The 15,226-nt window shown below is 44.0% G+C and overlaps 1 protein-coding gene across 9 annotated transcripts in view; it reads left to right on the forward strand.

Moving 5' to 3' along the window:
* The window catches only part of TAF5L (TATA-box binding protein associated factor 5 like), a 196,620-nt gene extending 181,654 nt beyond the window's left edge, over positions 1–14,966 (forward strand). For all 9 annotated transcript variants that reach the window (XM_029594171.1, XM_029594170.1, XM_029594172.1 and 6 more), the window contains one exon: positions 12,795–14,966. In XM_029594171.1, coding sequence (XP_029450031.1) covers positions 12,795–13,592 — 798 coding nt within the window. In that variant the 3' untranslated portion in view covers positions 13,593–14,966. The remainder of the gene's footprint in view (positions 1–12,794) is intronic.
* The last annotated feature ends 260 nt before the right edge of the window (positions 14,967–15,226 follow it).

A 15,226-nucleotide genomic window follows, 5' to 3' on the forward strand; every position in this document is an offset into this window, starting at 1 on the left:
TTTCAAAATTGGCCACATAAAGATTGGCTATTGATGGGGCCATCGTCTAGCCCATGGCTACGCATTTGATCTGTTGGTAAATCTTTTTATCAAAACAGAAAAAAAAAATTTTTAAGTGCAATCTCTGCTAAATTAATCAAAAATTTGTTCGGAATGTGTTTGTGTGTAGTGCGTTCAATCAATATTCTTGAAACAATGTCTAATGCTGCCACTTGTGAGATGTTCGTATATAATGCTTCTATGTCTAATGTTACTAAGATTGTTTCTTTAGAAATCTCTTATTTGTTCTAAAATTGTAATAAAATGTGAAGAATCTTTTAAGTAAGATGGCATCTCAAAAACTTTGGGTTTTAAAAAGATATCAATGAAGGTAGAAAGGTTTTCGAGTAAGGAGCCTATTGCTGCTATTATCGGTCTTCCTGGTGGGTCAGTGAGAGATTTATGGATCTTCGGTAATATGTAAAGAGTAGGCATAATTGGATGCCCCACTTTAAGGAAATTGATTTCCTTACTTGTTAAAAAAAAAAAAACAAAAAAAAACCACTACCTTCTGCTATAGTTAATAGGTCATCTTACCTTTTTTTGATCTCAATAGCTGGATTTTGATCCAATTTGAGATAAAATGATTATCTATTAGCTGTCGTTCTACTTCGCCTACATATTTATTAACATCCATAATCACAATGCATCCTCCTTTATCTGCGGATTTGACGACTGTTAGAATCTTTTCTCAGTGTCTAATGCCTTTCTCTTTGTCATATTGTGAAATTTGTTCCGAGAACCCTTGTCTTCTAACTTTTGTATTTCCTGTAAAACAAGTGTTACGTAGGTATGTATAACAGGGTTCACTGCTCTTGGCAGAATCCATTTACTTGGTCTTTTGACTATGGAGTTGTCTTGGTATGGGAAAGAATTTGATCTAGAAAAGAAATCAACAATTTTTAATTTTTGAATGAATTTAAATAATTCGACTCTTGTACGGAATGCATTATAAACCGGTGTCGGAACGAATGAAAGACCCTTGTTCAATGTGCTTTTCATATTTGTTTAGAACTTTGGATGATAAATTAATAATCCTATTAGTTTCTAATTCTGATATCTCTGATCTTGGTAGTGGTTGTAATTGTTGTAAAAGCTCCCCCTCCTTCCCCCCTCTCCCTCTTCCTCTTCACTCTCCCCTTTCTCTGAAAAAAGAAACAGATGACTTAGGTTCTATTGCTTCCTCTCTAACTGAATCTTTCTTCCAGAGTTTGCCTAATTCATGAAGTCTAGTTATGGGTCTATCAATTTATAGGTCTATCGATCAAAGAATTTGTGAACAAAGATGCTGAAGGGTCAATGTCTTTGTCAGTACTACTTCGTATACGTTTCACATTTCTATCTATATTGGGGTATATTGGGGCTTCTATGAATTCTTTTGTCATTTCTTCTCTACTAGTTTTATTAGCATGATCTGGAATGAAATTCTTTATTTCTATATATTTGGTTATTCGTATATTACCACGAATAGATTACAAAAATAATAGTTTCTCATCCCGTTTGAATTTTTCGTACTTGGCAGCTTTTAATTCTTTTGTAAAAATGTCCACATTATTCTTAAAGTCCTCGTGTATAATTTCCAAACAAAGATCATTCTTTTCTAAAAATTCTAAATGGGTATCCAGTTTGTTCTTCAGTTATTCTTCTCTCTTTTTGGAAGTCTTGATGATCAAGATCATTAAATCCAAAGAACATTTGTTCAGTATAGCTTCCCAGCAATTCATAAATTCATAGTCTTCGTGGAATATACTTGGAGGTTTGTTCACTCGTAGCCTGATGTGATGAGTCCCTTTAAATGAGGACGCTGTGAATGGGAACTTGGGTCCGCCATTTTTTTGAACGGATGCAGCGCTCAGCGAGCATTTTAAATTTAAGGAGAAATCTGTGGACTGTCAACTTTGAAGAGCTGAGAGGAGCAATGGTTAAGTGGTTCCCCTGACGAAGAAGACATTCGAAACTTGGCCGGGTTGGGGCAATACTCTCTTGCCAAATCGAAGTCTCTGCGTCTCAGCTTAAAGCTAAGTATGGCTTACTCGCAATGAGTTGGTGGACTGTTCTCATTCAAGTTCATGACTGACTTTTCACAATATTTTAATTTTTTCCAAAAAAAAATTTTTTTGCCATATAAATTAATAAACTTCATATAGGGTGGAAGGTGGTGTTAATGATTAAAAAACAATGAGGTTAACCTGGATGGCACCTTAAATAACTTTATGAAACATCACTTTCCCCTCTAAAAAATGTTTATTGTGAGAAGGGAGTTACAAGGTTGATTGTCCTGAGAATAGGAGAAAAATGTAGATAAAGAAGGTCGTTCATCTCCATGCCATAAGGTGTGGAGAGGATGTTCCCTCTCCTTAGGGAAGAAGCTATGAGCCGCATCCAGGCGAATTGGGTTGCAAATCGAAAACCATCGTAGGTAACAGTACCATGGACAACTTGGCTATGTTGGCGCAATGAGGAACAGATGCGGCTTTTTTTTTTTTTAATGTATATCTGCTATATGGCAGATTTGCCTGGTTTTCTATGCATCTCTAGCGTTCGAGAGATGAGTGGTATCGGAAGGAATGCAGAAATATGCCTTATCACCAATGGATGAGAGACGCCAGCCGTCTGAGCAAGCTTAGAAGTTGAATAAAGTTCTCCATTTTCTGTTGTACCGTGTTGCAAGAGTTCCACTGTAGTGAGACGTCTTAGTGAGAGTGGGTTTTGAGTTAATTTTGCAGTTTCCCTTTGTGGGAGCAAAACTGATGTTGAGTATGTCCGGTCTGGAATAGTTAATTCTGGGCAGATAATTGAGTGAAGTGAGAGAGATATTAGATGAAGTTGATTCAAATTCTGAACTGCCTGTTCGTAGAAGATCCAGGAGCTGGATACTGGTTTGTTTGTTTTTTGTTTTTTTTAATTTATGGAAGTCTCTGTGTGAATCATGACTATCTTTCACTTGCAGGGAATCGTAAAAGTTCATGTGCAGGGTGAGCTTGTACAAAGAGCTTGTCTGAAATTCGTTCAGATGCTGTGGTGAGAATTATTTGATGGCCTAGGGAAGGCAGTTTGTGATCGTATCAGTGAATTGATCTCTGAATAAAATATGTAGGTGACAAGTTGGGAACTGCCTAGTGCAGAGCTTTCCAAACTTTTCATGTTGGTGACACACTTTTTAGACAAACATAATTTCGGGACACAGTAATTAGTCTACAAGCAAACCGGAGGTTAAAGGTTAAATGAACGAAATGTATTTCGACAATTTATGTATGTTTCCTTAAATATATACATAATAAAATGTTTCACGACAACATATCTTGTGAAAACCTTTCGTTTATATTAAAAATATATAATATTCCAAGATTAATGTTATTGTTATAATTTATGAGTAACAATAATAAAACAAAGTTATTGTGTTATTCAATTTACCTCTTTAATAAGATATATGAGCTTGATGGGATGAACACAGCTTTTGAATATTTGTGTTAATAAAAAAGTCCAAAGGGTCTTCTGCATAATTTTAAAAAGCTGGCCAGTTTCACACTATATAATTATTTGATAGCCTCATTCAACTAATTCTATATGGCTATGAGAGTGAAATCTGGAATTTATAGGAAGGGACAGAATGTCAATATAAATCCTGCACATCCAGTTCTGTAACTCTGTGCATCCACTGAAATTCCCCCAAACAATGGAGCTTGGATGTTTCCCTTACAGCTCATCATACTAAAAGATATTTTCAAATGCTGGTGTCACCTCACAGTAACAGCAGCACAAACACCTTCCACTGCCAGGCACATTGTGAACTAAAATAAAACCTCGCAAAAAAGACACTCAAAATCTATACTGCAATCCCATTGTAACATAACAGTAATAACACCAAGGACTCAAACAACAATAACCCTACCTGTGAAAAAGCAAGGGTAAATATTACACTGGGTCCTAGAATACCAATACACCACCTACTGAGGAAACAAAACAAACCCGATTGCTATAGATCCCTAAGCTAGCAGAATCTCTCATCATGGTCACACACACAGAGCAGAGACAGACCCTCACCAAATACAGAATACAAAATAAAGGAGCACAAATTAGACAAAAACTGAAATGGAAACCCCAAGAAGCCAGACTCTGTGTATTAACAATGGAAAAACAGAACCACCATTCCTCATAAAACAAACAAAATCAAGAAACATAAAGCATCAGTTATAATAGTAAAACCATACTAATAAAAGAATATTTTAAAACTACTGATAAATAGAATTTCTATTAATTAAAATCATATACATTTTTTACAATTTCCCAGAGGTTATCCTCTCACACATACACTGTCACATACATACACATTCATGCTCTTATACCCACCATAACCTCTCGCTCTCACAGACACTGACACACTCTCAGGCTCTAAGACACTCTCTCCCCCTCCACACACACCCCACACACAAACTCTTACTCCCCTGGATTTTCTCATACACACTGTCTCTGGCTCCCTCACATACACACAAACACACACACCCAGGCAAATTCCCAATCATTCTCACACAAACACACACACCCAGGCAAATTCCCAATCATTCTCACACAAACACACACACCCAGGCAAATTCCCAGTCATTCTCACACAAACACACACACCCAGGCAAGTTCCCAGTCATTCTCACACACACACACACACCCAGGCAAGTTCCCAGTCATTCTCACACACACACACACACACCCAGGCAAGTTCCCAGTCATTCTCACACACACACACACACCCAGGCAAGTTCCCAGTCATTCTCACACACACACACACACCCAGGCAAGTTCCCAGTCATTCTCACACAAACACACACACCCAGGCAAGCTCCCAGTCATTCTCACACAAACACACACACCCAGGCAAGCTCCCAGTCATTCTCACACACTAAAACTGACCCCCCAGGCAGGCACCCATTCATACACATGCACACACTAAAGGCAGACCCTCTCTCTTTCTTTTGCCAGCAACCTCTGAGCCTCTCTCATTCCTCTGCTGCCACTGATGCCGCATGGCTATTGGGGAGGCGCTGATTGCTGCTATTGGCACTGAAGCCCATTCTGCTGCCTCCTCTGTGCAGGCCCCATGGGTTTCCAGTTCCTCCATGTTGATCTCGTACATTGTGAGATCCGCATAGAGAAAGTGCTACTCTCGACATTAACAAAGATTACATGTGCCAATCAGTAAAAAGTAATTTATTTCTTTTTTTTTTTTTTTTTACCTTTGCTGTCTGATCTTAGTTTTCTAATCGGTTGGTCCCAGGCTTTTTTGTTCCACCTCCCCTTTCTTATTTTTTTGCCAATTCATTTCATATTGTCTTTTTTTCTATTTCTTTCTCTCCATCTATCTTCTTCCCTCAAACATAGTCAGGTTCTCATTCTCACATGCTTTCTCTCTCTCTCATATACAATCATTCATACACAGTCTCTCTCTTGCACATGCTGTCTGACTCTCACACACCCAGGCTCTCTCTCACTCCCACATGCTGTCTTGCTCATGCACAGGCTCTCACTGTCACATGCTGTCTCTCTCTCACACACACACAGGCTCTCACATGCTGTCTCTGCAAACATTGAGATCCTCACTCCCACACCCAATCTCTCAACTCACACAGGCACCCAATCTCTCAACTCATCTCATACACGCACACAATCACTCAGCTCAGCTCATACAGGCACCCAATCTCTCAACTCAGCTAATACACGCACCCAATCTCTCAACTCAGCTCATGCACGCACTCTACGGGCCCTCAGCCTCTCTCTTACCTCTGGGCCTCCTCTTCACGGGTCGCTGCAGGATCGGCCCTGATCTTCTCGGGCCGATCCGATCCGATCTGCGGTGGGGGCCCTGCTACCGGGCCTCTTCTCGCCCGCTGCAACAACGCGGCTCCTCTTCTGCACACGGCTGCTTCATCTCCTTCCTGCCCGTGCGGCTACGGCAACATTTTTCTTCCTGGGCCGCGTGGGCAGGAAGGAGGCGGAGCACCTGCACGTTTAGACGTGCCCTTTTTCTTCGGGCCGTGGTGACGTGAACTCACCACGGCCTTACTGATCTTCCGGCTGTGTGTCTGCGGCACACAGCACAACGATTCTTAACTGCTCAGCCGCCAGTGGGATGAGCTCCACCGGCGGCCGCATTGGCTCCCACTTGCCGGTGTGTCACGTGCACCGGGCTTACGCGACACACCGGCACACCTCAGGCGACACACCAAAGTGTCGCGACACACACTTTGGAAAGCTCTGGCCTAGTGGCTTGCTTTTTTTTTTTTTCCTTCTGGTCACCTAGCATGTGGTCCTGCCGCTCATTCTGAACTTGCAGCTCTGCTACTCTTTGCTGCATGGCAGGTTGGGAACTGCCATGCTGCCCTATGGCTCTTGCTCTTCGCCTCATGGCAGGTTAGGCACCACCGCGTGGTCCTAAGGCTTTTGTTCATTGTGTGGCGCTATTGCTCCTTCTCTGCTTCACCACGTGGTCCTAAAAATCTGTCATCTTTGCTGCGCAGCGGGGTGCAAACTGCCCCGTGGCCCTAGGGCTGTTCACTGCATGGTTAAGAAGAGGAGGAGCCATAGTGCCACCCCCTCATTTTCACTGCATGGTGAGTTGGGAACCACCATGGGGCCCTGCAAGTTCCTCTTCTTCATGTTGGACATGTTGAAAAATCCATCTGTGGACTCCGCCATCTCCGCGGTCACCAAGCGCACCACTGTTCCTGTGGAGGGATCGACGACTCTGAAGGACTGACAGGACCGCAAGCTCGAGGCGCATATGAAACGCATATTTGAAGTCCTGGCTCTGGGAGTCTGCGCGACTGCCTTCAGCAGTCTCATGCTGCAGGCAGGTCTCAGGTGGACTCAGCAGTTACTCTGCCCCCAGGACCTCGAGGCGGAGCAGGCCAAACATCTGGAAGCAGTCATCGCCTATGGGGCTGATGCGCTCTACGACCTCCTCCGTATCCAGGTGATGGCCTCGGCAGTGTCCACTAGCCGACTCCTCTGGCTGGCACACTTGGTCGGCCGACCCATCCTCCAAAGCACGGCTGGGCTCATTGCCCTTCAAAGGTAAGTTGCTGTTTGGAGAGGACCTCGAGAAGCTTATGGATTCTTGGGGGAAAATAATGTTCATAAGCTCCTGGAGGATCGTCCAAAACAATCATGCCCTTTTACACCCTCCGATCCCCATTTCCGGGGACAGAGACCGTATACCCCACACGGACAGGGTGGCCCCTCGGAGTTATTCTTGGTCGCAGCCCTTTCATGGGCGTCGCCCCTTTCGCAAGGGCCTGCCACACAATGAAGTTCAGTCGGCCCATTCCTCTATTCCCTTTCTGGGTGGCTATCTCTCCCTTTTTTCTTTTTTTTTTTTTTTTTAAGGAATGGGTCAAGATCACGTTGGACCAGTGGGTCCTCGACATTGTCCGGGACGGTTACGCCTTCGAGCTTGTTCGCAACCTCCCGGATCTTTCTCTTCTCACCATGCGGGCATCTCAAACAGCAAGCGGTAGAGCAAACCCTCGCCAGACTTCTGAGTCTGGGCGCAGTTGTCCCGGAAAAGGAGCTCAGCGCAGGCCAGTATTCTATTTACTTCGTGGTTCCCAAGAAGGACGGGGGCTTTTCGGCCGATTCTAGACCTCAAACGGGTCAACAGAGCTCTCAAGATCCCATGTTTTTGCATGGAAACCTTGCGAGCGGTAATCGCGGCGGTTTGCCCCAGAGAGTTCCTCGCCTCACTCGATTTGACAGAGGCATACTTCCATATCCCGATTCACTGTGATTACCAGAAGTATCTTCGTCTCCACATCCTCAACCAGGATTTCCAGTTTCGGGCCCTGCCCTCACACCTTCACCAAGGTCATGGTGGTGGTGGTAGTGGCAGCCCTTCGCCAGGAAGGCATTCTAGTTCACCCCTATCTGGACGACTGGTTTGTGTGGGCCAAGTCGGAGACTCTCTGCAAACAGGTGGTGAATCGGGTATTAGGCCTCCTCACGTCTCTTGGGTGGATAGTGAATTTTTCCAAGAGCAACCTTCAGCCCTCCCAGGAGTTAGAGTTCCTGGGAGCCCATGTCGACACCCGAGTGGGCAAGGTCGTCTTGCCTCAAGTTGATCGGCCAGATTCGGAATCTGCTCTCGTTGCCTCTGCCAATGGCCTGGGACTACTTCAGGTCCTAGGGTCCATGGCTTCCACAATCGACCTAGTTCCCTGGGCTTTTGCTCATATGCGACCTTTACAGAAAGCTTTGCTATCCCGTTGGCAGCCGGTGTCAGAACAGTTTCACATAGTCCTCCCCCTTTCGGCCTCTACCGTCGCCGATTTGCAGTGGTGGCTTTCGCTCCCCCATCTTCTCCAGGGAATGCCCCTTCAGTCTCCACAGTAACCACGGACACCAGTCTTTTGGGCTGGGGTGCGGTCTGCCTGTCTCGGTCCACTCAGGGGATCTGGTCCCAGATTCAGACTCGCTGGCACATAAATCGGTTGGAGGCCCAGGCTGTGCGTCTGGCTCTGCAGGAGTTCCTGCAGAGCGGTGAGAGTGCTGTCAGACAACTCCACCACAGTGTCTTACATCAGTCATCAGGGGGGCACCCGCAGTCGCTTGGTGGCCCTAGAAGCCAGCCGTCTCTTCGCCTGGGCAGAACAACACCTGGATTGCCTGGCAGCCTCCTACATTACGGGCAAGGAGAATGTTCAGGCCGATTTTCTCAGTCGCCAATCGCTCGATCCGGGAGAGTGGGAACTCTCGGAAGCAGCCATAGATCTGATCGGCAGGTGGGGTCCCCCCCACCTGGACTTAATGGCAATCATGCGCAATGCCAAGGCCAATCGGTTCTTCAGCCGCTGGAGGGACCATGGCATAAGAACATAAGAAAATGCCATACTGGGTCAGACCAAGGGTCCATCAAGCCCAGCATCCTGTTTTCAACAGTGGCCAATCCAGGCCATAAGAACCTGGCAAGTACCCAAAAACTAAGTCTATTCCATGTTACCGTTGCTAGTAATAGCAGTGGCTATTTTCTGAGTCAACTTAATAGCAGGTAATGGACTTCTCCTCCAAGAACTTATCCAATCCTTTTTTAAACACAGCTATACTAACTGCACTAACCACATCCTCTGGCAACAAATTCCAGAGTTTAATTGTGCATTGAGTAAAAAAGAACTTTCTCCGATTAGTTTTAAATGTGCCCCATGCTAACTTCATGGAGTGCCCCCTAGTCTTTCTATTATCCAAAAGAGAAAATAACAGATTCACATCTACCCGTTCTAGACCTCTCATAATTTTAAACATCTCTATCATATCCCCCCTCAGCCGTCTCTTCTCCAAGCTGAAAAGTCCTAACTTCTTTAGTCTTTCCTCATAGGGGAGCTGTTCCATTCCCCTTATCATTTTGGTAGCCCTTCTCTATACCTTCTCCATCGCAATTATATCTTCTTTGAGATGCAGCGACCAAAATTGTACACAGTATTCAAGGTGCGGTCTCACCATGGAGCGATACAGAGGCATTATGACATTTTCTGTTTTATTCACCATTCCCTTTCTAATAATTCCCAACATTCTGTTTGTTGTTTTGACTGCTGCAGCACACTGAACTGACTATTTCAATGTGTTATCCACTGACGCCTAGATCTTTCTTGGGTTGTAGCACCTAATATGGAACCCAACATTGTGTAATTATAGCACGGGTTATTTTTCCCTATATGCATCACCTTGCACTTATCCACATTAAATTTCATCTGCCATTTAGATGCCCAATCTTCCAGTCTCACAAGGTCTTCCTGCAATTTATCACAATCTGCTTGTGATTTAACTACTCTGAACAATTTTGTGTTATCTGCAAATTTGATTCTCACTCGTTGTATTTCTCAGAGGTCTTGGATGCTCTGGCTCTTCCTTGGCCCGTGGACGTCCTTCTGTACGTGTTTCCTCCATGGCCCCTGTTGGGCAAAGTTCTCAGGAGAATAGAACTCCACCGGGGGCCAGTGGTTCTGGTAGCACCCGAATGGCCTCACAGGCCATGGTTCGCGGATCTTGTCAACCTGGCGACAGACCGGACCTCTGTGGCTAGGCCATCTTCCTCATCTACTTCGGCAGGGGCCCCTTATTTTTCGACCAGGCGGATCGCTTTTGTCTAGCGGCCTGGCTTTTGAACAGCGGCGTCTGAGGCGTAAGGGCTACAAGGAAGAGGTCATCTCCACCTTGCTTTGAGCCCGGAAGCAGTCTACTTCTCTAGCCTACATGTGTGTTTGGAAGGTATTTGAGACTGTCTGTGAGGAGTCCGGTGTCTCAGCACGCTCCGTCCCGGTCTCGTTGGTTCTTTCTTTTCTGCAGAAGGGTCTTTCCAAGGGCCTCTCCTTCAGTTCCCTCCGCGTGCAAGTTTCCACTCTCTGCTCTCTTCTCGGACGGGTCGAGGGTCATCCTTTAGCGGCTCACCCGGACATGGTTCGGTTCTTGAGGGGCGTCGGACACCTGCGGCCGTCGTGGAGTCTCAATCTGGTCCTCCGGGCCCTCTGTTCTGCTCCTTTCGAACCTCTCCGGGCTACAGTAAAGGACCTTACGCTCAAGGCAGTTTTTCTTGTTTCGATCGCCTCCGCTCGGCAGGTCTCTGAGATACAAACGTTGTCCTGTCAGGAACCCTTTTTGCGATTCTCAGACTCCGGTGTTTCTCTCAAAACGGTGCCCTCCTTCCTTCCGAAGGTGGTGTCTGACTTCCATGTCAACCAGTCGGTAGAGCTTCCAGCATTTTCTCCGGAGGAAATTGCGGATACCGCTGGAGGCGACCTTCGTAAACTGGAAGTCAAACACGTTCTACTCAGGTATTTTCAGGTTACCAATGACTTTCGGGTCTCGGACCATCTTTTTGTCCTCTGGAGTGGTCCCAATCTAGGCAAGCTGGCTTCTAAGACCACTATTGCACGATGGTTGAAGGAAGCCATTTCCTCGGCTTATCTCTGCCAAGGACGGGCGATTCCGGAGGCTTAAAGGCTCATTCGCTACGTTCTCAGGCTACTTCCTGGGCGGAGAGCCAATCGGTCTCTCCGCAAGAGATTTGCAGGGCTACCACCTGGACGTCCCTGCATACTTTTGCTCGACACTACCGTCTGGATGTGCAAGTGCCGGTTTTTGCTTCCTTTGAGCGGGACTGTTGACTGATCCGGGTATGTACAGGAAAGGAAAATTAGTTCTTACCTGTTAATTTTCGTTCCTATAGTACCACGGATCAGTCCAGTCGCCCTTCCCTGTTTGTCTTTCTTTTCTGTCCTCTCGAAGCTTGTTCTTGCAGATTAGCAGATTTTGATACTTCATTCTTTGCAAGAATACTGAGCAATGACACCGGAAGCCTTGGTTGTTCAAGCACCAAGTATATGCAAGAGCTGTAAGTTATACCGTGTTTCTTACATTGTTCTACATTTGCTCCATTGAGCTTTATGGTTACTTGCTTGATCCTATTCTGGTTTTTGTTGTTTTCTGCTTTGACAATGGTTATACTGAAGGGTTACAGGATAGGCTCTGTCATCGTATAGGATACCCTTTCAGTTTTAGTCTGTCTCCACCTGCTGGAAAGGAGGCTCAACCCACGGTCTGGACTGATCCGTGGTACTACAGGAACGGAAATTAACAGGTAAGAACTAATTTTCCTTTTTCCTTAGCTAGCAGGATGAAATGGTTGAGATGCCCATCCTTTTCCCTGGACAGTAGCTTTGACATGGACTGATGCTTGTGGTAACTCCCATACACGTTCAGTAGAGCCAAAGCTTTATTAGCTTGGAGAGACAAGTTTGTTTGTTGCCAGGTGACGTGACCCTCCCCCCCCCCCCCCCCCCCCCCAAGATCATAGCAAATTCATCCTGCTAACTATGGATGGAAAACACCATTTATAGTAAACAAACTTGCTTTAGATTTAATTCTAATAGTTGCTAAACAATTACAGCTTGATCCCTTAAGTTAGAATACTTTTCAAGTTCTCATACTGTTTCCACTAACTCATACCTGTGTTCAGTATTAGTGTAAAGTGACTTTAACATCCAAGGATACCCATAAAGATCCCTTTGCCATTTAATTTTTGAGATTCTTCCCAAAAGATCCAGTATCTCTATATAATAGTGAAATAGAAATAGTATGAATATTTTCAAGTAGTCTTTGTCAATACTTTTTTGAGGAAATAAATATAAATACTATGAAACAGGCTCTGAAAATGAGGTTTTTCCAGCTGCTGCTGTTCTTGACCTGGTAGTTTTTGCTAATCTTTATCATTGTATGGAAGAGCATGGAAGGTTGGAATTTTAGGATTTATGCTTTTCAAAAATTCTAATTCATGTATCTTGATTAAACCCGCTCCTAAACCTGTTTCTAAATTCCCTTTCTATTACTTCTTTGGAATGATTAAGAATGTTTTATGAAATTGGAGAATAGCCGTGCACCTTCGTAAGATGTTTACTTTTTTTCTTCTTTTGCTAAATGCATTCTTTTTCTACCTTGATATTCCAGCTCTGTACCTCAGGTTTAAGATTGCTGTTAATTTAAACTTTGCCCAAGTTTTCTTCTCATTTTAAATACAGAAGGTTGATGCTTGCTGTACTTCTGATTTCAGGCTTTTAAATTTAAGAATTATATATGAATGCAATTTGTAGTTGGATAACCTAATTGTGGATTGGTTAAAAACGCATGCTTAGTGTCTTATGTGCTCTGTAAAGATAGTTGTACATGGCTGGTGTTTTCATCATATGAATGAGCCTATCTTTCTACCCCTATTGATCCAGGAGGAAGATGACAACCATATGGGCACGGAGATGAAGATACTGCGAGGTCACTGTGGGCCAGTATACAGCACTTGCTTCTTGTCAGACAGCTCAGGCCTTTTATCCTGTTCTGAGGACATGTCCATCAGATACTGGAACCTGAACAGCTTCACCAACACTGTGCTGTATCAGGGACATGCCTATCCAGTTTGGGATCTAGACATCAGTCCTTGCAGCCTGTTTTTTGCCAGTGCCTCCCATGACCGCACAGCACGGCTTTGGTCATTTGATCGGACATATCCTCTGCGCATATATGCTGGCCACCTGGCAGATGTGGACTGTGTTAAGTTTCACCCAAACTCCAACTACCTAGCCACAGGCTCAACTGATAAGACTGTGCGCTTGTGGAGTACACAGCAAGGAACTTCTGTGCGTCTCTTCACTGGGCACCGTGGCCCAGTGATGTCACTAGCCTTCTCTCCCAACGGTAAATATTTGGCTTCAGCAGGGGAAGATCAGCGGCTAAAGCTTTGGGATTTGGCTTCAGGTACTCTTTATAAGGAGTTGAGAGGTCACACAGACAATATCATGGACCTTACATTCAGCCCTGATAGCAGTTTGATTGCCTCAGCATCCATGGACAACTCTGTGAGGATTTGGGATATTCGAAATACCTACTGCAATGCCCCTGCAGATGGTTCTTCCAGCGAACTAATTGGGGTATACACTGGACAGCTGAGTAGTGTGCATAGTGTACAGTTCATGGCCTGTAACTTATTGCTGGTAACTGGAATTGCACAAGAAAATCAAGAACACTAATTGTCAAGGAGAAGCGGGTTGGATTATGAATAGTAGTATGGGTGATCTAAATTTCCTAGTAATAAACCTTGCTTCTCCCTTCAATAGCAGATATTTTGTCATGGGCTAACTGTGAAGTCCTGCACTTCAGATTTGTTGAGACAAATGGGAGAATGTTTTTGTTTAATCTCCCACTCCCCCACCCCATGTGTACAGTAACACATCCATAAACACCTCTCACATTTGTATACACAAAAAATCATGCTCTCCCATTTTTCTTTTTGAAGGAAGAACTCCCTAAGATATATGCTGTGAACGACTGCCTTTTTGTAACACATCAGAAGTCTGGGTTATAGATAATGGGGTTTTTCCTTTTCAACTTGAGCTGCAATGATGAGCCAACTGGTACAGTGGATGGATTTAAATTATGTATTATATATACCACTAATTGAATATCCATTTTCTCTGTTTTCATATCAGCCTGCATTTAATGATGCACTGAAGTGGGTTGCACATGAAAGCTGTGAAGTGATTGCTTATGCAGGAATTGAGTATCATGATTGTCTGCCTTTTACCTGTTTTTGGCCTGATAGTTTCTGGTTTGTTTGGTTTTTTTATTTTTATTTTTGTGGGAGGCAGTTTGATGGTGACAGCTGCCAGCTGCCAGCTGAATCAGCACCAGCCTACTGTGGGGCTACCCATACTGAGTGTTTATGTACAGCTGCCTGAGGGTTCATCACCCGGCCCGCATCTTCCAATTTTGAACCACCTCTCATCCTGCCCAGCCTTTACAAAAACAGACCTGACAGAGGCACAGATCATAGTTTTCTGCAGAGCCTGGCATGATATGTAATGCTGTGGTGTGATGACTGGGAGTTCCTTCCCTGCTGCCTGTAAATGCCGCCTCCTCTGCAGCATACCAAGAAACTACCGTAGTAATTGAACCAGGTCTCCTCTATGACCATGTCATTGAGTCATCAGGCTGGTGTGGTTGTCTGCTTTAAGGTTAAATGTTGTGTATATTGTTTTCTTGGGAGGAAAAGGGGGGGCTAATGAGAGATTTGGTGAATGTATCACCCACAGCTACTTCTGTGTTTTAAAATAAGGTTACAGTATAAAAGACACATTACAACTTTGGGGAGAAGGTTTGTTTTTTTTTGTTTTGGGGGGAGGGGATTTATAAAGTGCATTTACAAAACATTTTCTAACTTGTATATGAAGAGAGAGCTTTTGCTTTTGACTTGTTTTATGTTGCAGTACCACTTTTCTAGACACTTTCATGAAGTGACTCATACATATACAAATGATTTGAATTGCTTATGAAATACCATTTCTGCTTTCTGGAAATGATTTTGTATGGCTTTTTTTCTATTAAAAATAGGTAAACAAAGTGTTCTTGGGTATCATCTTTGGAGGGAAAGAAAAGTGTAAAGCTTGACTGTTAGCATTACATTCATTCTAAAATTCATTACCTAGTGAATTTCCAATTGTAATAGCTAGGTCTACTTATTTCTGCTTCAGTTGCAGGTACTAACTGGTAGAACAGGAAGTCACAAATTAGTACTCAAATTGTCAACATGAGTGTTGAATTCAGCAAAACTGAGGTATTCTTGACTTATTTTATTTATTTATTTATTTAACAACTTTTCTATACC

Source organism: Rhinatrema bivittatum, chromosome 3 (genome assembly GCF_901001135.1).
Source record: "Rhinatrema bivittatum chromosome 3, aRhiBiv1.1, whole genome shotgun sequence".
NCBI classification, from domain to species: Eukaryota; Metazoa; Chordata; class Amphibia; order Gymnophiona; family Rhinatrematidae; genus Rhinatrema; species Rhinatrema bivittatum.